The 26336-nt window shown below is 33.2% G+C and overlaps 1 protein-coding gene across 8 annotated transcripts in view; it reads left to right on the plus strand.

Moving 5' to 3' along the window:
• UCHL5 (ubiquitin C-terminal hydrolase L5) overlaps positions 1–24727 on the plus strand; it is a 50253-nt gene extending 25526 nt beyond the window's left edge. For 2 of the 8 annotated variants that reach the window (XM_075997010.1, XM_075997011.1), the window contains 9 exons: positions 3303–3364; positions 3980–4105; positions 4191–4252; positions 4329–4459; positions 6678–6741; positions 13250–13352; positions 14438–14551; positions 17266–17364; positions 24466–24727. In XM_075997010.1, the coding sequence (XP_075853125.1) occupies positions 4191–4252; positions 4329–4459; positions 6678–6741; positions 13250–13352; positions 14438–14551; positions 17266–17364; positions 24466–24510 (618 nt within the window). In that variant the 5' untranslated portion in view covers positions 3303–3364; positions 3980–4105 and the 3' untranslated portion in view covers positions 24511–24727. Of the gene's footprint in view, positions 1–3302; positions 3365–3979; positions 4106–4190; positions 4253–4328; positions 4460–6677; positions 6742–13249; positions 13353–14437; positions 14552–17265; positions 17365–18005; positions 18153–24465 lie in introns of all 8 variants that reach the window. The other 6 variants (XM_012772403.3, XM_012772401.3, XM_012772405.3 and 3 more) reach the window with 4 other exon arrangements.
• Positions 24728–26336: the final 1609 nt, after the last annotated feature.

Below are 26336 nucleotides of genomic sequence, written 5' to 3' on the forward strand. Positions count from 1 at the left end.
CTTAAGTTTTCAAAATTGTTTCATATTGTTATTAGTAGACTCTTATTCTTTTTAAATTTATTTTATTTTTAGGTATATTCCTGACTCTTAGATTGCGTACTTGCATAGTTGTGTGAGGGTAGTTTTATATATTTTTATTAATCTATCATGCTTTGTTTTATACTTGCATTAGGGTAGAAACCCAGCTGATCTTATTTTGATTTCCAGCCACTTTCAGTCCTTCCTGTAAATTGACTTAAACTGAATCTTTCTGAAGCACTATTTTTATTATTTTATTTCCCTATGCAAAATCTCTTACTATTAGGATAAATTCCTAATTGTTCGAGGCCAGTGATTTACAAGGAAAAGAACAACCCCCGCTATGACTGCAACCATACTAATACAAGCCAATGTGCTCACTGTCTTTTGAACATATTATGTAATCTTAATTTATTCCTTTGTTCAATCTCTTCTCACTTGTTAGGATGAATTTTCTTCTATGTTCTTCAGATCCTACCAAGTTTTCAAAGCCCTATGAAAATTTCACATTAAGAGAAACCTTTGAATTTCCAATCTAAAATGATTCCTTCCTTTACTATTTTAATTTTTAGTTGTTTGTCTGTTTTATGTGTATGTATTTCTTTCCAGATTCTTCATGAGCATGGCATTTATCTTATACTTTTTTTTTTAAAGTATCACTTTTCCTTTAGAAGCCACAGTTACATTCTCAACCTTTTTTCTTTGACTAGTAATATTAAATTTTTATTAGTTTATATTGTTATAGTTATGACTCAATGAAGATTAACTGTAATTTACATATGCAGTACTTTAAGCTATTTTTGCATTATTACTCCAGGCATCTACTGTGTTCATTTGTATAAGGTATGAAAAGAAGTTATACCCTGTCAAAGGAATTCAAACCAAATTCGTACGGTTCTGGGCCGGCCCTACTTGGGACCCCCTACTTTAGCCTCGTTTCTTTTTTTTTTTTTTTTTTTTTTTTTGAGACAGAGTCTCGCTTTGTTGCCCAGGCTAGAGTGAGTGCCGTGGCGTCAGCCTAGCTCACAGCAACCTCACACTCCTGGGCTCAAGCAATCCTGCTGCCTCAGCCTCCCGAGTAGCTGGGACTACAGGCATGCGCCACCATGCCCGGCTAATTTTATATATATATTAGTTGGGCAATTAATTTCTTTCTATTTATAGTAGAGACGGGGTCTCGCTCTTGCTCAGGCTGGTTTCGAACTCCTGACCTCGAGCAATCCGCCCGCCTCAGCCTCCCAGAGTGCTAGGATTACAGGTGTGAGCCATCGCGCCCAGCTTAGCCTCGTTTCTATTATTGAACTCTACTACTTTATTTAAAAATGTATTAAAAGCCAGAATATAAAGTAGAACACTCAGGATAAATGAAAGATTTAAAAATTTGGGGACTACATAAATAATTTATAAAACTACAATAGATTTTTTTTGTGTGACAAGTTAAAGTTCTTTCAAATAGATGTTTATAAGGTGATTTTTATATGAGTTTTGTGAGGACAAGGACCACATCTTTCTTGTTCACTGTGTGTCTAGCATTTATCACAGTGTCTGGCACACAGTGGTTGTGTGGTAAATATTTGAATGAATGACTACACTGTTGTTTTTTGTTTTTGTTTTTGCTAATTTTGTGGTATTTATAGCATAACCACTTGGTGGCACTAAACTCATTTTTAAACTTGAAGGAGGGGATACTCTTATACCCACATACATTGTAATTACTATTCTTCACATACACACAAAATGAGGTATAATATATCACGGACAGTGTAAATTGTTATTGACATCAAAAGAGAAAATATCAGTAACTACAGGAGCTTTTTTTCTACTTCTTTTAAAAAAATTTCTAAAGTTGGCTCACGCCTGTAATCCTAGCACTGTGGGAGGCCAAGGTGGGCCGATTGCTCACGGTCAGGAGTTTGAGACCAGCCGGAGCAAGAGTGAGACCCCGTCTCTACTAAAAATAGAAATAAATTAATTGGCCAACTAAAAATATATAGAAAAAATTAGCCAGGCATGGTGGCACATGCCTGTAGTCCCAGCTACTTGGGAGGCTGAGGCAGGAGGATTGCTTGAGCCCAGGAGTTTGAGGTTGCTGTGAGCTAGGCTGACGCCACAGCACTCTAGCCAGGGCAACAGAGTGAGACCCTGTGTCAAAAAAAGAAAAAAAAAAATTCCTAAAGTAATGGATTACACATTTGCAGTTCTTAGATCATAGAAATGTTTGATAGCATTCTCTACTATAGCCTTACCACCTAGTCCAGCATTGGGTAGATATTATATCTTTGATGTGTCATGATTTTGAAAGAATTTATGAATAAGTATAAATTGTAACTTCCTGTAACTTTACTTCTAGCACCCTTATCCTCAGGTAATTTCATCCCAGGCAATTTTGGCTCAAGATAAGGGAGCACTAAATATTATAAAGTTTTAGTCAATCACATATATGGAGTCTCCTTTAACCATTAAAATTTTTCACCCAAATTCAGCTCAAAATACATATTTATAGAAATCAGGAGCAATGGTAATTGGTTCTAAATTTCCTTCTTTGCCTAATTCATCAATATGAAACAATATTGAATGCAAAATACTAAAAAGAAGAATTACAAAAGTATACTGGTATCATATTTGTTGAGATTTGAGAGTAAGAGAGTATTCCTTAATGTAGAATGTAGTTTTATCGAGGAATTTCTTAAACATAGTGTAGTCAAAAATTCAAGAACTGGTATATGTTCATAAGACCTTAAAAGCCTCTAGCAACACAAAAGTAGAGGACTCTAAGAATTAAAGAGTCAAATTAAGAATCAAACAATTGAAATTTTTTCTTTTGAAATCAGGCAGGATAAAAATAATTTACTAAAATTTAAAATCATAAGCTAATTAGCATTATTGGAAAGTCTAATTAGAAAATGGTATTTAATTACAATATCGTAACAAAATACAGTAGTAGGACTAAGCTATATTTTAAGAATCACTTAACTCTGTGATTAAGCTTACTGATGTCAGCAGTGATCGTCTGAGGTTCTTTCCAGCTGTATGATCTAAACACTGTAGGTGCTATAGGGAGTATGGAAGAAACTGTTGTCCATAGTAGTTTATAATCTTACTGGAGAGACCACATATATACATACACAGAGTCAGCCTAGCATGGTGACCAAGTGCACAAATTCTAGAACCAGACTATCTGCCTCTTGCTTAGCTGTGTGCCCGTGGGCAAGTTACTTAACTTCTTTGTGCCTCAGTTTCTACAAATGTAAAATGAGGATAATAATATTACTCCTTCTTCATAGGTTGTTGAGAGGATTAAAAGAAATAATACATGTGAAGTGCCTAGAAAAGTACCTGGCACATAGTAAGTGCTATCTAAATGTTTTCTCCTCTGGCTAGAATGTAAGGTCCACATAATTTGTTAAATGAACAGTTAACTACTAGATGATAGCACTGTAAAGACTGTACATAACTGAGTGAAAAAGTATGTGGACAATATTACACCCCTTTTAGGAATTCAAATGAGAATAGAAACTAACATAAGTTGTTGCACAATTTCTCTAAAAGCCACAGAGGTGAGTTGAAGCTTGTGCTGGGTACTAAAATATGCGATGCATCTGGGTAGGTAGAGATGAGTTTAGAACGAAGTAAATAGGAGGGGAGGACAAGTTTTGTGGCCTAATCAGCTCTGTTTTAAATCAGGAAAGATTCGTCTTGTTACTCTTAACTGGATTGGTTTTCACTAATGTTACGAGTTCATTCAATTTATTTGGTTTCCTAGAATCTTCAACTCCAGAATTATAGCAAACTCCTGAAAATAGACTAGAATAGAAATTAAACATGTTTATTATGTTTGTGCTAAGATCATGTGAGGTAAAATTTGAAATCTATTAACTTAATTCATATTTTGGGGGTCATTGTCACCAGTTAAAAGCTTCTATAAAAAGTAAATTGATATCTTCACTTTTGTTTTTTATAGGTAATTAATAATGCTTGTGCTACTCAAGCCATAGTAAGTGTGTTATTGAACTGTACTCATCAAGATGTCCATTTAGGAGAGACGTTATCAGAATTTAAAGAATTTTCACAAAGTTTTGATGCAGCTGTGAGTACAGTCTTCTTATTATTCCTAAAATGTCCTGTTTGTGATAGTTCTTATTTTAATAGGCTACTTTAAAAAATTATTTTAGATGAAAGGTTTGGCACTGAGCAATTCGGATGTGATTCGACAAGTACACAACAGTTTTGCCAGGTAAAGAGACTTTATATTAAATAAATACTGTTTCTTTCTTTGCTTCTTTGTCTCACTATGTTTATCTTTACTATAGACAGCAAATGTTTGAGTTTGATGCAAAAACATCAGCAAAAGAAGAAGATGCTTTTCACTTTGTCAGTTATGTTCCTGTTAATGGAAGACTGTATGAATTAGATGGATTAAGAGAAGGACCAATTGATTTAGGTAATGCAGTTCCTATTCCTGGTATTTCACTTTTGACAAGGGAAAAAAGGCTGGGAATTTACCTTCATTGTAGCTACAGTGCTACTTAAATATTGAAGGAGAAACTGACCACAAGGTATTATAATATCATGAAGACCTTAAGCTCATTAGTACTTTATGAAATTAAATAACATATAGGAAGAACATATTGACTGCTATAGTTCAGTTGAGGCCTGTGATTTTTCTACGAAAAATTTTTTTTTAACCCATAGGTTACATAATTTATTTTCCATTTAACTTTGAAAAACTACTCGTAAAAGTTATTCTTGTCATTTTAACTTACTGATAAGTGATAGCAGATATTTCTTACCATCTGTATTAAAATAATTTCATTTGGAATTGGGTCATTCAGAATTACTTTAATTTATTGTTTGACAATGAACAAAATATTTGTTTTCAAAAGTTTTTATTTAGATAGTGCTTTAATGTGCTATCCTTTGTGCCAAAGGATAGATTTATCCTGATCTCACCTCATCTCTAACCATGAGCAAAAATGATAATAGTTATTGAGGTTGAGGGTATAATCTATGGTTCTGAAATATTACTGAAAAAAATAGGCCCACAAAAGAATTTTAACTCCTTATTTTGTCCTCATTAAATTTTCTTTTTCTTTTTTTTAAATTAGAACAAACTTTTTTTTTTTTTTTTTTTTTTTTTATTTATTTATTTTTGAGACAGAGTCTCGCTTTCTTGCCTAGGCTAGAGTGAGTGCCGTGGCGTCAGCCTAGCTCACAGCAACCTCAAACTCCTGGGCTCAAGCGATCCTGCTGCCTCAGCCTCCCGAGTAGCTGGGACTACAGGCACGAGCCACCATGCCCGGCTGATTTTTATATTATATATATTAGTTGGCCAATTAATTTCTTTCTATTTTTATGGTAGAGACGGGGTCTCGCTCAGGCTGGTTTTGAACTCCTGACCTTGAGCAATCCGCCCGCCTCGGCCTCCCAGAGTGCTAGGATTACAGGCGTGAGCCACCGCGCCCGGCCTAGAACAAACTTTTTAGTTGAATCTGGTATTATATACTGTTTATAAAACTATGCTCTAATTTAAAAAATTTAACATATGTTCATTTTGTTGATAGTTTTTGCCATGACCCATGTATAGAACCAATAGTTTATCTAATGCAAATTTACATGTTCTATATTTTAAAATATTTATTTTTCTATGTTATAAAAATTAATAGAATGTTCTTTCAATTCTGTAGATGTTAGTTTTTTCTAGTTTGGTAGTTGATCTCATCTCTGCATTTGTTGGTTTCCATCCAGTCAGCCATTTTTTATTTATTAGAACTATCAAATAAATAACAAAGGAAAAGTAAAGGATATAATAGAACAGTCAGTTTTGCTATATATCTGGTGGCTATGCTATAACTTCTGATGAAAAAGAAGATTAAAACAACTGGGTAAAATTGGTTTTGCATTATGGGTGGATTTCAGTATTTTATATTACAGTTATTATTGTGGGGAGTCAGATGAGTTGAATCCTTATTTTGCCACTAACACGTGGGCTGGTTTTTCTTAGTTTTTAGTTTTGTTTTTGTTTTTTTGAGACATGGTCTTGCTTTGTTGCCCTGGCTAGAGTATAGTGGCATAATCATAGCTCACTGCAACCTCAAACTCCTGGGCTCAAGTAGTCCTCCTGTCTCAGCCTCCCAGGTAGCTGGGACTACAGGTATGTACCACCACACCCAGCTAATTTTTCTATTTTTTGTGGAGTCTTGCTCTTGCTCAGGCTGGTCCTGAACTCATGACCTCAAGCAATCCTCCAATATTAGCCTCCCAAAGTGCTAGGATTGTAGGTAAGAGCCACTGCACCTGGCCAGCCTTCAGTTTTATCATCTGTAAAACACACAGCGTTGTGGGTTTAAATGAGATGACTCCTAATCGTGTGAGTTTAAATGAGGTAACTCTCTAATTCATTACTTTCTCAAACATTTTTTTAGTACCTGCTAAGTGACATAGTAATATGGTAGTGCAAATTATCAAATTATGATAATACTCTTTTCTTTAACCATTATTAAGAAAGTAAGAATTGAAGTTAACATTGTTCTGCATGGTTTTTACTATCCTTTATTTGCAAAAGTATTTGCAAAAAATATATTGGACCAAACTTTGAAATAATATTATAGTTAATATTTCTTATTTTTATTGGTTTTAACTGTTTTAAAATTTCTTCCTAGGTGCATGCAATCAAGATGACTGGATCAGTGCAGTAAGGCCAGTGATAGAAAAAAGAATACAAAAGTAAATGCTCACCTAATCTTGTTGGCATAACATTCTGGTTTTTAAGCATTTTTTAAAAATCTTTTATTATTTTACCAGTGTGTATTAAACATCCACTCTTGAGTGACTTAATGCATTCAGAAAATCTCTAAATTTCACATAGTAACATGTCATCTTATCGAGAGAAGTTAAACATGCAGCTCTCTGTCAAGTTAGATATTTTGTACTATTAGATATTTGTAACGGATATTTTGTAGAGTTTCGTTTTAAGGATTTTTTATATTAAATTAAACTTTATTTTGAGATAATTATATATACTCAGTTGTAAGCTATTAAACAGAGAGATCATATGTACTCTCTACCCTGTAACAATAGCATCATGCAAAACTATAGTATAATATCATAGCTGGAATATTTGCATTGATACAGTCAGGAGACAGCAAAATTTGGTCACCACAAGGATCCTTCATGTTGCCCTTTTATAGCCACAACCACTTCCCCCTCTTTCCATCTCTCCATTCTCCTCACTCCTTAATCCCAAGTTTTGTAATTTTTGACATTTAAAGGATGTTATGTAAATGGAATCATGTAATATGTAACCTTTTTGCATTTGTTTTTTTCACTCAGCATAATTCTCTGGAGATTCATCCAGGTTGATTTCAAGTATATCAATAGTTCATTCTTTTATTATTGATGGGTGGTATTCTATGGTATGGATACATCAATTTTTTTGCCTATTCACCCATTGAAGGACATCTGGATTGTTTTGATTTTTTGGCAATTATGAATAAAGCTGCAATAAAATTTTTTATACAGATTTTTGTGAGAATGTATACGTTTTCATTTCTCTGGGATAAGTGCCCAGAAGTGTCATTGCTAGGTTGTAAGATAAATACATGTTTAGTTTTTTAAGAAACTACTAAACTCTTTTTCAGAGGCTGTACCATTTTACATTTCTACCAGCAATGTATGAGTGATCTAGTTTCTTTCCATCCTTGTTAGCATTTGATGTTATCACAATTTTTTATTTTAACCATTTTAAGAGGTATATAGTGATATTTCATTGTGATTTTAGTCTGCGTTTCTCTAATGACTACTGATGTTGAAAATCTTTTCTTGCCTTTTGCCTTTTTTCTGATTGGTTTATTTGCCTTTTTATTGTTGAGCCCTAAAGTTCTTTACATAGTCCTTCATCAGATACATTGCATGCATATATTTTCTCCCAGTCTGTAGCCCTTCCCCTCATGCCCTGAACGTGGTCTCTCACAGAGCTAAAGGTATTAATCTCTATGACGTTCAGTTTATCAGTATTTCCCACTATGAGTTGTGTTTTTGTTGTCAAGTCTAAGAATTCTTTATTTGGCCCTAGATCCCAAAGATTTTCTTGTGGGTTTTTTTTCCCTAAAAATTTATAGTTTAACATTTTGCATTCAAGCCTGTGATCTACTTTGAGTTAATTTTTTGTATGTGATGTGACATTTAGGTCAAGGTTCATTTTTTTGCTTATGCACATTCAACTGCTCTAGCACCAGTTGTTGAAGGCTATCCCTCTTTCACTGCATTGCTCCTATGACTTTGTAAAAAATCATTGGGCATATTTGTGTGGGTCTGTTTCTGGGTTCACTATTCTGTTCGTTGATCTATTTCCCATCCCTCTGTCAGTACTACAGAGTCTTGATTACCTGCTGTTAAGTCTTGAAATCAGGTAGACTGATGCCTCCCAATTTTTTCACATTTTTTCTAGCTATTGTAGTTCCTCTGCCTTCCCATATAAATTTTAGTATAATCTTCTATCTGTGAAAATCCTTACTGGGATTTTCATAGGAATTGTGTCAAACATTTATATCAATTTGAAAAGAACTGCTATCTTTTTTTTTTTTTTTTTAATTCCTCTTGCCACCCTCCCCATTTGCTGGCAGAGAACTGCTATCTTTACTATACTGAGTTTTCCAATCTACAAACATGGTATGTCTGTTTACTTAGATCTTCTCTGATTTTCTTTCATGACCATTTTGTAGTTTCTAGCATGCAAGTCCTGTACGTGTTTTTGTTTGATCTGTACCCAAACATTTCATACTCTTTTTTTTTTTTTTTTTTTTTTTTGAGACAGAGTCTCACTTTGTTGCCCAGGCTAGAGTGAGTGCCGTGGCGTCAGCCTGGCTCACAGCAACCTCAATCTCCTGGGCTCAGCGATCCTACTGCCTCAGCCTCCCGAGTAGCTGAGACTACAGGCATGCGCCACCATGCCCGGCTAATTTTTTGTATATATATTTTTTAGTTGGTCAATTAATTTCTTTCTATTTTTGGTAGAGACGGGGTCTCGCTCAGGCTGGTTTCGAACTCCTGACCTTGAGCGATCCGCCCGCCTCGGCCTCCCAGAGTGCTAGGATTACAGGCGTGAGCCACCGCGCCCGGCCCATTTCATACTCTTTTGAGTGATATTGTAGATAATATTGTATTTTCATTTTTGATTTCCATGTGATGATTGCTAGTGTGTAGAAATACAATTGAATTTTTTTCTTCTTTATCTTGTATCCTTTGGCCTTCCTTGAACTCACCCACATTCCATGGCATTTTCTAAATGGACAGTCATGTCATTTGCAAAAAGGGAAAGTTTTGAATTTGTCCGTTTTCCTTTCAGTTTTATCAGTATTTGCTTTATGTATTTTCCAGTTCTGTTGTTTGATGCATGCATATTTATGATGGCTCTATTTCTTCTTGGTGGATTAACCTTTTTATCATTATGTAATGTCTCTCTCTATGGTAATTTTCTTTGCTGTGAAATTTAACTGATAGTAACATATAGCTACTCCTGCTTTTTTTTGCTTAATGCATGATATATTTTTTTCTATTCTTTTATTTTCAACTTACCTGTATTATATATGGAGTTTCTTATAGGCAGCATGTATTGAGTCATGTTTTTTAATTCACTCTGAGAATCTCTCTTTTATTTGGTGTATTTAGACCATTTAAATTAAAGGTATTGGGTTTATAAAATTACATATAAAATTAAATGTACATTTAATATAATTTTATGTTATGATTTTATTCTGCCATTTTGTCTTTTTCTCTTTGATTTCTATTTTTTCCTTTTCCTGCTTTCCTGTGAATTCCTTGAACATTTTTCAGAATTCCATTTTTATTTATCTGTAGTGCTTTTTAGTGTATTTCTTTGTATGGCTTTTTCTTCTTTTTTGAGACAGAGTCTCACTCTCTTGCCTGGGCTAGAGTGTCCTGGTGTCAGTCTAGCTCACAGCAACCTCAAACTCCTGGGCTCAAGTGATCCTCCTGCCTCATTTTTCCCGGGTAGCTGGTACTACAGACACGTGCCATTGTGCCTGGCTAATTTTTTCTGTTTTTTGTTGTTTGGCTAATTTCTTTCTGTTTATAGTAGAGACAAGGTCTCACTCTTGCTCAGGCTAGTCTCGAACTCCTGAGCTCAAACGATCCACCCACCTCGGCCTTCCAGAGATCTAGGATTACGGGTGTTAGTCACTGCACAGGGCCTTTTTTTTTTTTTTTTTTTTTTTTTTTGAGACAGAGTCTTGCTCTGTTGTTCTGGGTAAAGTGCAGTGGCATCATCATAGCTCACTGCAGTCTCAAACTCCTGGCCTCAAGCAATCCCTCTGTCTCAACCTCCCAAGTATTGGGGTCTATAGACATGTACCATTACACCTTGCTAATTTTTCTATCTTTAGTAGAAACAGAGTCTCTCTCTTGCTCAGGCTGGTATTGAATTCCTAAGCTCAAGCAGTCCTCCCAGCTTGGCCTCCCAGAGTGGTTAAGATTACAGGCGTTAGCTGCTGCGCTGACCCTTTGTGTGGCTTTTTAAAATGATTCTTTTATGTATATTTTCAGATCACATCAAATATTATTATAATTTCTGCTTCAATGATGAAATTATTTGAAAACAAATAATTTAGAAAATTTAAAGAGAAGGAAAACATATTGTATGTACCTATATTTTTACTCTTTCCATTGTTCTTCCTTCCTGATGTTCCAGGACTCCTTTTATCATTTCCTTTCTGTTTAGAAAACTTTAATTGGCCATTCTTTTAGCGTAGGTCCTCTGTAAATACATTCTTAGTTTTTCTTCATGTGAGAATGTCTTGATTTCCCTCTCATTCCTGAAGGATATTTTTACTGCACATAGAATTCTATGGGTTGACACTCTTTTCTTTCAGTACTGGAAAACTGTTAGGCCGCTACCTTCTGGCCTCTCTGGTTTCTGATGATAAATCTAATGTCAGTTGTATTGTTTTCCCCTGTATGCATAATGTTGTTTCTCATCCTGCTGTCAATAATTTTTTTTTCATCTTTAGTTTTCAGAAGTTTGACTGTAATATATCTTGGTGTGAACTTTTAAAAGTTTATCCTGTTTGAGATTTACTCTGCTTCTTAAAATCATAAGTTTACATCCTGTCAAATTTGGGAAGTTTTCAGCTGCCATGTCTTAAAATACTTTTTCAACCTCAATAATTCTCCTCCTCTTCTTAGACTATAAGGATTTGAATGTTAGATCCTTGTTTTAGTCCCACAGATCCCTGAGGCTCTGTTGATTTTTTTTTTTTCCCAGTCTGTTTTCTTGTCTCTCTGTTCAGATTGAGTAATTTCTGTTGTTCTATCTTCTAGTTCACTGGTTCTTTCCTCTCTCTCCTTCACTTTGATATTAAGCCCAACACTGAGGTTTTTAAATTTTGGTTATATATATTTCAACTGTAAAACTTCCATTTGGTTCTTCTTTATATCTTCTATTTCTTTGCTGAGACTTTAAATTTTTCACTCGTTTTTCAATGTATTTATATTTGTTTATTGAATCATTTTTATAGGCTCTTTAAAAATCTTTGTCAGATAATTCTAATATCTGCCATCTCACTATCAAGTGTCTTTTTTATTCATGTTGAGATTTTCATAGTTTTTAATACAATGCATGATTATTGCTGTAAACTTTGAATATTGTATAATAAGTCTCTGGATCTTATTTAACTTCTGTTTCAGCTGGCTTTTATGGGCACTGCTTCTGGCAGGGTATATTGGAGGCATTGCCTCCTGAGTGCCAGGTGTGGAAGTAGAAATCTAGGTTCCCTAGTAGACCTTCCCTGACATCTGAGGTGGAATGAGGTTCCTTTATTTCTGGGCAGTGGTGGGAGTTCCAGCCCCCTCAGCAGGGTTTGTACTGATACCGCTCTGGCTGAGAAGGGTAGGAGTGCCTATTATTGCTCTCCACTGATCCTGAAGTGGTCTTGGCTTCCCATTTGGTGTCCTCTGATACCACAAATGGGTGTTGTCATTACCACCTAGTGGGGATGAATGTACTCAGCCTTTTTTAGTCCCAACCTAGGTACCTTGTTAAAGCCTGGTAAGGTTGGAAGTCTCCACTCCGTTTTTGTTTGTGTGGGTAATTACTGTCTAAAAGTTTTCTATTTTGTGAGGCTTCCCCCTTTCTGTTTGGCTAGAGATAGCAGACTTGTTGGGGCTTTCTATCTCTCCCTAATGATATTTCTGGGTTGCTGGTTTCTTCAGCTCCAAGTATGGGATATATGAGACAGAAAGAGAACCCCAGGGAATTCACCATTGTTTCATTCTTAGGTCCTGAGTTCCCTAGCTTGTCCACCTTTTATCCACCCTTCAGAATTTTCTTTCTCTGTCTTAAAAATATTATATATAGGGTTTTTTAGTTGTATTTAGTGGGAGGATTAGGGACGTGGAACGTCTACAAGTAGCATTTAAAAAAAATTTTTACGTAGTTCAGAGCACCATTGTTATATCGGCCATATTCTTTTCAATGAATATAACTATGTATGAGAAACTCTGAGAGATGAATTAATGGAAAAATGTTCTTACATTTTCTATATATTTTCATCTTAAGTGCCACTAACAAATGCTATGGATAAATTTTTTAGTGTCAGTCCCAACCATGAATAAGCTTATGCTAAGAGGTGTTTCACTGGTATCAGAGTAGTGAAAATCAAACAGCATTCAGAAATTTTACTGTAGAATATAATTACATACTATATTAATAAAATATTATATAAATATGTTATATATTTATACATAAAATATAAATAAAAATTTAAAATATATTAATTAAAATAGAAACTATATCATGACTTGCAAACAAATTGAATAGTAAAGAGTATGGTTAATTGCCATCTACATGTTAATATAATTAATACAATTGTGGAGTCTCTTTTTCGGATATTTTAAGTAAATGAATTGCCATATTTCTTATAAAAGTAGGGAAATTGATAAAAATTATTTCAGATTTATTATTGTAGATGTTTTCAGTGAATTTAACATTATTTTAGAACATTTAAAAATATTTGTGATTGATTAAATTTAGCTAATTTTTTTGCTGTGGTTGTCTTTCATATATGAAAGCTTTTTTAAAGTATCAATTTTTATTATTAGCCAACTGATAGATTTTAATTTGCCCCAAAGAATCATGAGGTAATCACAATAGATCATCTTAATAGTAAGTTTCATAATTCTTTATTACATTATAAACTTTCAAATAACTTTCTTCTAGGTACAGCGAAGGGGAAATTCGATTTAACTTAATGGCCATTGTGTCTGACAGAAAAATGATATATGAACAGAAAATAGCAGAGTTACAGAAACAACTTGCAGAGGTTTGTAGCCATGTTTTTAATTATAAAGTACTAGCTTAATTATTTTCTCAGGAAAGTATTTACGTTTTTTTTTTTTTTTTAACATAGATTTAATGAAGTATCCTGAGTGGAGGTTAAGAAAATATAATCTATAAGATTCAGTTACATTCAGGTTGCCTAGATTAAATTCCTGGCTTTGCCACTTAGTGGATATATGAACTTTAGTATATTTCTTTGTGCCTTGGTTTTTTCATGTACCATGAGGATAATAGTATTTATCTTATAAGGTTGTCATGAAGATTAAATGGGAAAATATATGTAAACCACTTAAAACAACGACTGACAAATGGTAAATGCTAAGTGTTAGTAATTATAATTTTTTTTTTTGAGACAGGGTTGAGCTAGAGTGCAGTGGCATCATCATAGCTCACCGCAACCTAAAACTCCTGGGCTCAAGAGATCCTCTTGCCTCAGTTTCCCAAATAGCTGAGACTACAGGCTCACACCAGCACACCTGGCTAATTTTTCTAGAGATAGGGTCTCACTCTTGCTCAGGCTAGTCTCTAATTCCTGGCCTCAAGCACTTCTCTCCTGCCTTAGCCTCCCAAAGTGCTATGATTACAGGTGTGAGCCACTGTGCCCAGTGGAATTATAATTATATTTTAACTATTTACTATGATTTTGTTACATAATTAAGCAAGCTAGAATGTATTTCTCAAAAAGTTAATTGGATACATTGAGATTCACATGTAATATTTCCTAGTCATTATGATTATCTTTCTGTGGTAAAGATGATTAGAGATTTAGTAACAAAGTCTTTTTTACAATCCTTTGATCACATTTTTATAAGTGTATATTTGAGAAAATTTATAGCTTAATAGGCAATTACAGCAACATGGTATATTACAGTATAGGTTATTTTTAAGTGAAAATTTGTATGTATTCTAGAATATAGAAATATGGAAGGCACTTTTTAGGGCTTTTGTCCTTTAATTGCTGTTGTTAGGCAGGTATTTGAAAATAATTGTACTATGTTTGTCATTTTAAAATATCCTGGACTTATGCCTCAATCATTAGGGTTGCTATTTCTTTTTCTTTCCTCTAAGGAGGAACCCATGGATACAGATCAGGGTAATAGTATGTTAAGTGCTATTCAGTCAGAAGTTGCCAAAAATCAGATGCTTATTGAAGAAGAAGTACAGAAATTAAAAAGATACAAGGTATGTTTTAAAAGCTGTGTTCTTTTAATGTTTTAATGTAGAGCAGTATATTTTGAGATAAAGGTATATTAAATGTTTGATTGCTTTCCTCTCGTTTGCTAGTTTTCCCTGTAATGTATTGATTCTCTGGCATTCTACCAAGATAAGTAGTGAGGTTTCTTTCTTTTTATTTTTGTGAAGTTTTATTAGAACAGATTTTTAACCTATTTGATATTTTACTTTATTGCAGTTACTATTCATATTGATGCTCAAATTATCTCATCTTTGGCCATTGGAGGCCATTTCAGGCTAACTCCTAAGTCCTTGGGACATAACCCTTTAAGTTTTTGATAGCTTCCTTGCTTTCTATTATGACAAGATGTTTCAGATTCATCGTGTACATTTCTTGCTTCAGACTTGGAATCAGCCATTTTTTTAGGAAGTCCTAGGTTCCCTCAGTGGGAAATGGTATTTGGAAACCACTATCTGGGTGCTCAGTGGTACTTAATTGGTGATTGTTTTTAGGTCTTTTCAGAGCCAAGAAATACAGTTTTTTTGTTTCTTGTTTTCTTTTTGAAGAGGAAATATATCGCAATTTCATATTAATACTCAAATAAAGGGCTTTATTCTTGAAGTTAAGAATTTACATTTCTTAAGCTGAAAATCTAGGTTTCCTAACATTAACTGCTTATTTGCTTTATGCCATGTATGTATAGTGTGTATATAATATGTGTGTGTGTGTGTGTATATATATATATAAAAGTATTCAGAATAATAGTACCAATACTATTAATAACAATTGAAAAGTTTTTTCTTAAATTTATTTTATTCCTTAGGATATATCCCATTTTGGATATATAATCAAATTACTACATTTTATTTTATTTTTAAATTAATTAATTAATTAATTCTTTTTTGAGATACAGTCTTGCTCTGTCACTCCAGTACAGTGCAGTGGCATCATCATAGCTCACTGTAATCTCAAACTCCTGGGCTCAAGTGATCCTCCTGCCTCAGCCTCCTGAATAGCTGGGACTACAGGTGTGTGCCTTGATGCTTGGCTAATTTTTCTATTTTTAATAGAGGCGGGGATCTTGCTCTTGCTTAGGCTACTCTCAAACTTCTGAGCCAAGCAATCCTTCCGCCTTGGCCTCCTAGAGTGCTGGGATTACAGGCATGATCTACTGCACCTGGCAAATTACTACATTTTAAATTTACCTAAATTTTTTTCTTCTTGATTTTGCTCTCAGATTTTTTAGGTCTTTAAAAAAACTCTGATTTAATTTTATTTAATTAAATCAAACATTTATATAATTCAGGGTTAAATATGAAAGCAAGATTATCTTTAATAATAATATTATTCACTTTTCACTTGCAATCGTCCGGTAAGCTTTTTTCACATACTCAGAAGGCTGAGGCAGGATGGTCACTTGAACCTAGGAGTTTGAGGTTGCAGTGAGCTATGATGAAATGATGCCACTGCTCTCTAGCCTGGGCAACAGAACAAGACCTATCTCCAAAAAAAAAAAACGGATTGTTTTTCATTTGAAGCCCAGTTGAAGGCAAGAATTGTCCTTTTTCTTTTTGTTGCTCACCACAGTGTCAGTATAGTGCTTTGCATTATACTTAACAGACAACAAATGATTGCTAAATAAAACAAATGGGCCTTGTAGGATTTCTTCAGGTGGAAATGGTAGGGACAGGCAGGTTCCAAAGTATTCCCGGCAAGAAAAATAACCGGCCAAGTTTATGGGGACAGGAAAGTGTGAAATGAAACCTTTAGCAGTTATTTTCCATTTCACATGATATTTTTTTAAAAAAACCCAAAGTGCCCATAATTTATATATTATTATGCAGAGTTATATAGTTAACTTTTAATATCTGCTTGAAATAAAATACAAACTAAGTTTTCAAAATGTTTGCTACATTGTTAGGGAATGCTTTGTTTAAAAAAATGTAAAATGGTCTTTCCTATTTAGGTCTTTAAAAAATAATAATAGTAAAATAAATAAAAAAGGTAAAATTCTCATACTGATATAAAAATAATCATGTGTTAAGATGTAATTTAATTAACTGAAGGAATCATATCACAACTAGTTCAAAGGAGAATTCAAAGTAGCTCAAACTTATATCAAAGTAAAGAACTGTTGAATGAATTTACAAAAGAGGGAAATTATTTTTTCCTATGGAAGAAGGGCAGTCAGTTAAACCTCTACCAGATAAAGTATATGATAGCTCAATAACAACAAAAACCTAGGAGTACCTAACTTGGGAGAGTGTCCTCTAGTTTTTTACTGAAGCACAAATTTTCTTCTTGCAGTCTATCTCCTTTTGATCAAAAATAATCTCAAAGATTATTCTTGATCACAAAATAGAGTTTGTCTCATTAGATTTGGCGTTATTATTTGCACGGGTGTAGTAGCAAGAATGTTGGATTTATCATGTAGGCCTTCATAAATTGCTTTTATAAGTTACATTTTCATAACTAATCCTAGATTGAACTTTTAAAAGCCTATATTTTTGGGAAACTAAATATAGAAAGCCAGGCCCAAGAAACTCTCTCCACATGTTTTATTTTATTAGTCTTTATTCTCAGTGGGAATAGAATCTCATTTCTAAAAGTTTTTCTTATGAATATGGAGGATTTTATCTCATTTTTATTTTAATTTGGATGCAAAAAAATTTTTTTTAAATTTAGAAATGTTAGTGTGGTTTGATGACTTTTTTATTTTCAGATTGAGAATATCAGAAGGAAGCATAATTATCTGCCTTTCATTATGGAATTGTTAAAGACTTTAGCAGAACACCAGCAGTTAATACCACTAGTAGAAAAAGTAAGTATTTTATTAGCAAATACTTAAATTAAATTTAGATTCTCCAAAAACTTAAAATACTTGCAGGGGGATGGGGGAATGAATAGAGATAAAATTTGTTGAAGCTTTGATTTTTTATTCTTTTGTTTTTGCCCCTTGTTTTATATTCTATGAGAATTCAACTTGATACTACAAAATAAGAATAAAGAATTTTCCCACTTGCTTTAGCCTTCTAGAATTCTTAGTGTCAAGAACTCAGATTATGCTGTATTAAAATTTAAAATACTATTCTTTCTTTCAGCAGAAACAGGTTTTTAATGCTAATGATTGCAGTAATAGTTTTTTCCTATTTAGCAAAAATTCGAGTTGATGTAAAATTTAGAACTAGAATGGACATTGAAGGAGGAAAAAGAGTAGTCTGCACTAGGAAATAGGTTTTATTATTCCTAATCTAGTTTCCTTTCCACTGAGGGAAAATAAGCATAAGTTAGTGAAAAATTCTGATTTCTGTGATTTTTTTTCTTTAATAAGAGTAACTCAATATTTGTTCAGTAAATGAAATATAGTTAAATTGTTTTTAAGTTTCATACTGTAAATTAGTGTTTCTGAAAGTGACCATTGCTGGATACTCTTTAAAATACATGTTACCCGGCCCCCTCCAGATATTCTGATATAGGGGAAGGAATCTTTAATAAATGCCCCAACTGATTCTAATGCAACTGGTCTGTGTACATTTTGAGAAACACTTTGAGAAGACACTACTAGGCAAATAAAATTTTGGACCATTAACTTAAAGACCAGAATACGTGGTAGGTATATTTTTCTTATTAATTTTAAAGTTTACAAAGCAAAGGTACATTTCAGCCAAGCTATTTCATATTATAAATCCAAATCATATGAGTTGTGACTTAATTTTTTGCATATACTGTATTATTTGAACCATGTGACCCAACTTTTGGCATTAAATGCAAAAATTATTGCAGAAGACTGCTAAATATTCTTTTTTCCACCATAGGTTTTTCTATTTATGTATCTCAGCATATTCCAAGATGGGAAACTGATTTTTAAACTTTTAGATTAATAATTAGGATCTTGTGGTTTTCAAAATTGTTTGGTTAACAAGAGTACCTAGATGTGGTGGTGTTTGTATGAAACACTATGAAATATTTCTCTATTAAAAATTTTGAACAAAATAACTATATAATGTACTAAATAGTGATAATATCAGATTTTAAATATAGATACGTGTTGTTAAGGACACCTAGACAAATTTTAAGTGTATAAATTTTGCTTTAAAATTAGCCTGTAAATATAATTTTTGGTGAAAATTAGGAAAAGGGCCACTCTTGTTGATTTGTAATGATTTTATATCCCTAGATTATTTTTGAGAGCATAGTTAGAGAACAGCAGCTTTCAACTTTGCATTAGAACCTTAATTCCTTAGTTCACATTATTTTTGACACAAGGTGGCAGTATATGAATACCTAATGTTAGTGGAACACCAGCCCAGTTATTGTGTTTGCATTTATTTTCTTAAAGGATGTAATTATTGACCTTCTATTTTGCCTGTTTTTCCAAACTGTTCTTTAATTAGTATTGCATAACCAATGTTGAGATACATTTATTTCTTGTATATATGCAATACCTGTAATTCCCCTAGGTTCTGAAGCTAATTCAGAGTCATCATTTGGTTGGAATTCTTGAAATGTTTCTAATTATTCATCAAACATTTATCTAGCTGCAACTATATTCCAGGCAGTCTATTAAGGTCTAGGAACACATAATTAAGACATATTCTTTTCTCTTAAGCAACTCATGATATGGTTTGGAAAAGGAATAAATAATTATAATACTGTGATGAATAGTATTATTTCGATAAGTGCCAGAATGAAGTCATGCTAAAGATCCTGGGTCAGCACAGAATAGCTCCTAAATAGCTTTTTAGCCACTTAAAATTTCAGTCCATAAAATTTTAAACCTGTGGTTGGAATTAAATGCTTGACTTGGATCAAAATATCAACTTCCTTCATACAGATATTATTTTGTTCATCTTATTTTGAAAAAAAAATTGTACAGCATTAAAATATCACTTCTTGTTGATAAATGAAAATGTAAATGATAAGTGAAACAAAGCAGGTTAAAAATTATTAGAATAGATTAAGATTAGATTTTATTTATATTTTAATTATGTAAAATGCTCTACTAGTGATAGTTAATTACTCAATAGTAATACTTCTAAGAAAAAATACTTACAGAATTCAAAAATAGATCATTAAATTGGAATGATGGGTTTTTGGTGTTTTTTTTTTTAAGGAAAAATAGGGTAAGAGAACAAAGGAACAAAGTGTTAAAGGGGTAAAAGGAACCAAACAGGAAAGATGTGGCTACCCTAAGACTGTCCAGGATCAGATTTTTGAGTAACAGAGGCAGTTGCCTATAGCCTATGATGGCATAATAGTATTTAAACTAAAATCTTTTCATTTTACAGAATGATTCATAAAGGGGTAAAGACTTTGATTCTTCCTTGGGCTTATGGCTATAATAATCATGGCTAAGATTTCATATTATACATGCTTTTATTCCTCCAGATGAGGCTTCTGTCCTTATCTGATGAGTTCATTGAGTATACATTACATAAAAACTGCTCAGGAGGTAACCTGAAAGTATACAGTTATAAAATTCCTTGTACTATATACCAAATCTATTCCTTAAAAAAATAAAATAAAATTACCTAGATTAATATTCCATTTGTGAAACTTCTGTTTATTTACATATAGTTATAATTCTTTAAACATTTTTTCTTAACCTTTATGTAATAACCTGTATGTAATTCTGAATCATTGTCTATCCCAAGTTTTTAACCACCAACCACCTACCATAATGTAACACAGATTCCCAGTTGCTATGGGAGACCCAAAGCAACTTCACGATACTGAATTTTGTGCACACTTTACTGACATTATGATATAATTGGTAATAAGTTACCAACCTTTAGAATTACTTTTTCTATCCCTTAATAAAAATAAGATAGGCCAGGTGCGGTGGCTCACGCCTGTAATCCTAGCACTCTGGGAGGCTGAGGCAGGCTGATTGCTCAAGGTCAGGAGTTCAGAGCGAGATCCTGTCTCTACTATAAATAGAAATTAATTGGCCAACTAATATATATAGAAAAAATTAGCCGGGCATGGTGGCGCATGCCTGTAGTCCCAGCTACTTGAGAGGCTGAGGCAGCAGGATTGCTTGAGCCCAGGAGTTGGAGGTTGCTGTGAGCTAGGCTGACGCCAGGGCACTCGCTCCAGCCTGGGCAACAAAGCAAGACTCTGTCTCAAAAAAAATAAAAAATTTAAAAAAAAAGATAGAAGAATAGTTAAAGCCAATCACAGTAATATTTACATTAATATCTGTTATTATAGGATTATCTGATTTGATTCAGTAATTTTCAGTATGTCATTGGCACACTGTGTAGAAGGAAAATATTTTTAACAGTGTATTTTTTCTGTGCTATTTAGAAATATAATAGTATTTTTTATTTTTTAACAAAGGCAGAACAGATTGTAGGCTTTGAGTTTAAATATCAGATATGATGGCTGGGCATGGTGGCTCATGCCTGTAATCCTATCACTCTGGGAGGCTGAGGCGGGTGGATCTTTTGAGTTCAGGATTTCAAGGTCATCCTGAGCAAGAGTGAGACCCCTGCCTTTCCAAAAAAAAAAAGAAAGAAATTAGCAGGACAACTGAAAAAATATATATATATATATAAATTAGCTGGGCATGGTGGCGCATACCTGTAGTCCCAGCTATTCGGGAGGCTGAGGCAGTAGGGTCGCTTGAGCTCAGGAGTTTGAAGTTGCTGTGAGCTAGGCTGATGCCATGGTACTCTAGCCCTGGGCAACAGACACTCTTAAAAAAAAAAAAAAAAAATGTCTGATATGTTATGTATTAGCAGTGCTTTTAGGCAATTATTTACTTATAGCATCTATTTCTCATTCTGAAATTGGGAATTATACCTATTTCACCATCTTGAGGATTCAATAAAATCATATATATAAAGTATACAATATGTGCTCAATTAATGGTAGTAATTATTTTTAATTTATTTTACATACCCCTTAATTTTATTTGAATTTTACAATTTTATAAATGTATGTATACTCTCTGCATTACATGTCTTTGTTCATTTAATTATGTTGTAAGGTTTATATCACAAACCAGTAAATTCATTTCTTGTTAATCCAGTAAACATTCTGTTAAGTATATTGAGAGATCAATAAGGAAAGAAGTACGTACATACTTTTAAATTATGCCTAAAACTGAATTGTGTTTTCATTATTCGAAAACAAAACTTTGTATGAGATATGGTATAGATATCTCATGTATTACAAATTACAAATTTAGAAAATTACAAATTATGCTTAACTGTAAATGTTCATGTAATTTTATTATGTTTTATATGATATATAACCTATTTGCTCTTAATAGATTAATTGTAGGTTATAGCACTCAATTTTATCATACTGTTGCATGATACTTATACTACCTAGTACATTATTAAAAAGATTGTAATTTTTCTAATTACTCTATTTTTTATCTAAGGAAGTTTTTAAAAAGTTGTATAATAGCAAAAGTCTAATTTATTGGTTTCTTTCTAATTCAAGTGGCACAGTGGAAAGAACATTGTATTCTAGTACTCTAAAATCTTGCTTTTAAAAGTATTATCTGGAAAAGGACATAAGCATCAAGTGCAATATGTGGACAATCCAATTATAAGACAACCCTTTTGAGACAGTTGGGAACATTTCAATACTGACTGGCTAAAAGATGGTATTAAATAATTGCCTAGGCTGGGCGCAGTGGCTCACGCCTGTAATCCTAGCACTCTGGGAGGCCAAGGCGGGCGGATTGCTCGAGGTCAGGAGTTCGAAACCAGCCTGAGCAAGAGTGAGACCCCGTCTCTACTATAAATAGAAAGAAATTAATTGGCCAACTAATATATATAGAAAAAATTAGCCAGGCATGATGGTGCATGCCTGTAGTCCCAGCTGCTCGGGAGGCTGAGTCAGAAGGATTGCTTGAGCCCAGGAGTCTGAGGTTGCTGTAAGCTAGCCTGGGCAACAAAGCGAGACTCTGCATGCATGCATGCATACATACATACATACATACATACATACATACATACATACATACATAAATAAAGTGCCTATGTTGTTAATTTATTAAGCGTGAGAATGGTATTACAGTTTTGTAGGAAAATGTCTTTATACTTTAGAGGCTCATACAGAGTATTAATGGGTAAATGATATATTGCCGGAGATTTGCCTTAAAATATTACAGAAAGGAAAAGGGAAAAAAACAGAAGTATTAGGAAAAGTACTGCTAAATTAGTTGTTCCACTAAAATTAATAGTAAATTCTTTTGAAGTGGTTAGTTGTCTGCTTCCTAAGGTACTATTGGCACTAGGAAGTGGGTTTGGCTCAATTATTCTATGTTCTGTAGTTGTTTTTACTTAAAGAATGAACATTTTAGTTTCAGAGAAAGAGAGACAGAGACAGAGAGCAGGATAGAGAGAGAAACATATAAGTAAGAAATATTTGCTAAGTAATGGCTCAATCAGCAGACATCTAGAACAACTGGGGTATCCTGAGATCTTTCAAGTGATTCATGAGTTCAAAACTCTTTTCATAACAGTACTAAGGAGATGGAGCTGAGATGGGAAAGCTAAGGAGTAGTAGTCCAGGCATAGGGAACAGCATGTGCAAAAGCTTTACAGAGCACTGTGCCTGTGGAGGTCTCACTCAAAGTGGTTCTGTGTGACCGGAACACACAGTTCACAGTACATTGGTAGCTGATGGAGTGGTTTGTGGGAGGATTCCTTTGCCTTACAATTGTTCCTGGGCAGAGGGTTGAAGCCTTAAGACTTAGCTCCAGCCTTCTTACAATGAGGTGGGAACCTGTCAGGGTTTGGAAGCCTACCTACCTCAAGGTATCAGATTCTGAAAATTTTTTCTCTTGTCTTTCCATACACCTAAAAATACTGTTCTTAAAGATATGCAGTTTTGGCACAATAATAGTAATTATCCCAGTCCACCCTATAGAACACTTGTGAGTTTATAAATCTCTTCTTTACAGGCATTTGTGCATTTGTATTTGAGCCAATGAAGTAGACACAGTAGGCATTATTCACAGAGCAGGAAACTAAGGTTCTAAAACATTAAATATCTTGACCAGGGTCATCTAGCTAATGAGTGGCCAAGCCAGGATTTGAAGCTCAGCCTCCAGCCACCAAATCATTAAAAACAAAAAGTATTTTCTGAAGACCAGCAGAATTGGCATCACCTGAGAGTTTGTTAGAAATGCAGAACCTTAGGCATTGTACTGAATCAGTCTGCATTTTAACAGGGTGCCTGGGTCATTGGTGTGTACAATGTACATGAGAAGCAATACTGTGGAACATGTCTTTGAGCTTTATTGAGGTGTTACTATATGTATGAGCTGTGTGCATTGGTCAAGTTTGATAATATCTGTGAGCTCTGGCTTCTTCATCTGCTAAAGAATAAAATAGAATTACTGTGTGTTCAAGCTATCTAATTGTTATGAGGAGCAATTGAAATAACATGTGAGAACATTTTTTAGATCATATAGGAAAGGTTTACTGACACCACGGATACATAATCCTTTAGTGACATTATGTTAAACTCACTTAAACTTTTTGTTAAACTCATTTATTCAAATATGCAGAAGCTAATATAGGGTTTTTCTTATACTTATTTGAATAAGAACAAATATGTATGTATATTGCTTTGGAATACTCTTAATGAGTTTGACTTTATGGAATGAGTAAGTACATATTTTTAAATTATTACATTGTAATAATGCATTTCAATTTAATAAAAGGAATAACTGTAAACCAAACATGACCCTTGTTTATTTAGGGCAAAGAATAACTATATAATTATCCAGAAATAGTTTGTTGCAAGTCTCAGGCTATAAAATATAATGCTCTAGAAATCACAGAAACAGTGCATTTCAAGTCTTTTAGCTTGAGAATATACCATCTTAAGCACATTTTATTATTGTCTAACACAGACTTTTAAGATTTTGTAACATACTGTCTTTAATTTTTAGGCAAAAGAAAAACAGAATGCAAAGAAAGCTCAGGAATCTAAATGAAGAGGATCTTTTGGAATGTATACACATTTCTGCTTCTGCACTTAATTTCATGGAAACCATTAAGTATAAAGAACTTTGAGCAACATTCTAATTGGCTCAGTGCACGTTTGTCAATAGTACCAGTCTGTCTTGTCTTTAATGCATGGATTCATAAACTTTTTCCCTACCTGCATCATGTGCATGTAGTGCATATTAAATAAAAATGATATTAAGAGTGCTTGCCCAAATTCCATTATTTGACATTGGATCTGAGAACTGTTAGTTCTCTGGATAGCTACCGTAATGAACCTAGAAAATGCACTAATGATATTCTGTGCTGGTAATTATTCTAATTAATCTTTTGATCTTTTAGCCCAGTTAAATACTTAGAATTTATAAATATCAGATCTTGATTGAACTGAATGTTCTATTTCTTCCCATCATTAATGGAAAATTATCAGTGTTTTTATCTTTGATATTGTTTTAACACTGAATTTTATCTCCAACGCCAATTATTTGAGAAAACATGATTTTAATGCAGATCCTTTGAAATGGACAAAAATATAATTTCTAGTGATTTGTACTGCTGTCAGTAGAAAAGGCAATAAACATCCCAATTTTATTTTAGCAAACTTTCTATATTTATGTATTATAGAATTATTTTAGGAAGGTCTGCATTTTATGCTTTAGAGCAAAATTTCAGGTGAAGAACAAATTATACATCTTAAAGAGTATTGGTGTTACTCTTAATTTGGCCATGATTTTCAAACAAGCTTTGTCATTATGAAAAATTGAAAATTTGACAGTCAAAAATTGAAATTTTGACTATATGCTTTTAAAAAAAAGGACTGCAGTGGTAATGGAAGCACATTGAAAAATGTGCAAATTTGAACAAAATTAGTACAGGCAACCGTTTTTAAGAGCCATGTATAATTTTATTACCATGGATTTTTTTTTTATTGCTTTTGGGAGTTGCTTTGGTTTTTGTTTTATAAAATAATACTGTATTCTTGCTTCTAATCTTCTTTTCCAAATTAAACTTTGAAGGAAATTTTATAAAACTTCTTTTTATAATGGAAATTATCTACTTTTTTCTTTACGAAGCACATTTCTGAAGTTATACATACCTTTTTTTTTTAACATTTTATCATTTATTGTAAAATAAATTTAACAGAATTCATTTTATTAGGAGGAGTATGTACTCACCTTCCATCTTCAACACATCAATTCTTGAGGATTGTTTTAAGCTTAGTAATTGTGATGTTATTAATTGACTTAGAACTAATGAGAGAAAACCTGATAAGATATTGAGTAGAAAAATTAATGAAATATTTTTCCTATATAAGTTCACTTGGAAGTAATAAAGAAGAATATGTAGTTTTTCAGTTATTTGTGGGTAAATATATTTTGCTCATGGTACAATAGTAATTATGTAGTGTTTTCAAAGCCATGATACAATTTTTAAAAATGTTTTCCTAAGGAAGATTCATCTTAATCCTATTCATTTATTTCAGCTTAATTTATATATCCTCTTTTATTGAGGCTTAAATTTTGTAAAACAATACAAGGATTATTGTAGTAAGTAGTATCTACTAGTCAATACATCGTACTAGCATAGGATCAACAAATAAATGAATGGAATAGAAGAGAGAGCCTAAAAACAGAGCCACATTTATATGATCACGTAACTTTTGACAAAGGTGTCAGCAATCTGATAGAGAAGGAAAGTCTATTCAACTAATGGAACCAGAATAGAATAGCTGAATATCCATCTGGAAAAAAATGAACAATGACCCCCTACTTCACAAAAATAAATTTGATATGGGTCATAGACCTAAATGTAATAG

The sequence above is a fragment of the Microcebus murinus genome, chromosome 23 (assembly GCF_040939455.1).
Source record: "Microcebus murinus isolate Inina chromosome 23, M.murinus_Inina_mat1.0, whole genome shotgun sequence".
Classification (NCBI taxonomy): domain Eukaryota; kingdom Metazoa; phylum Chordata; class Mammalia; order Primates; family Cheirogaleidae; genus Microcebus; species Microcebus murinus.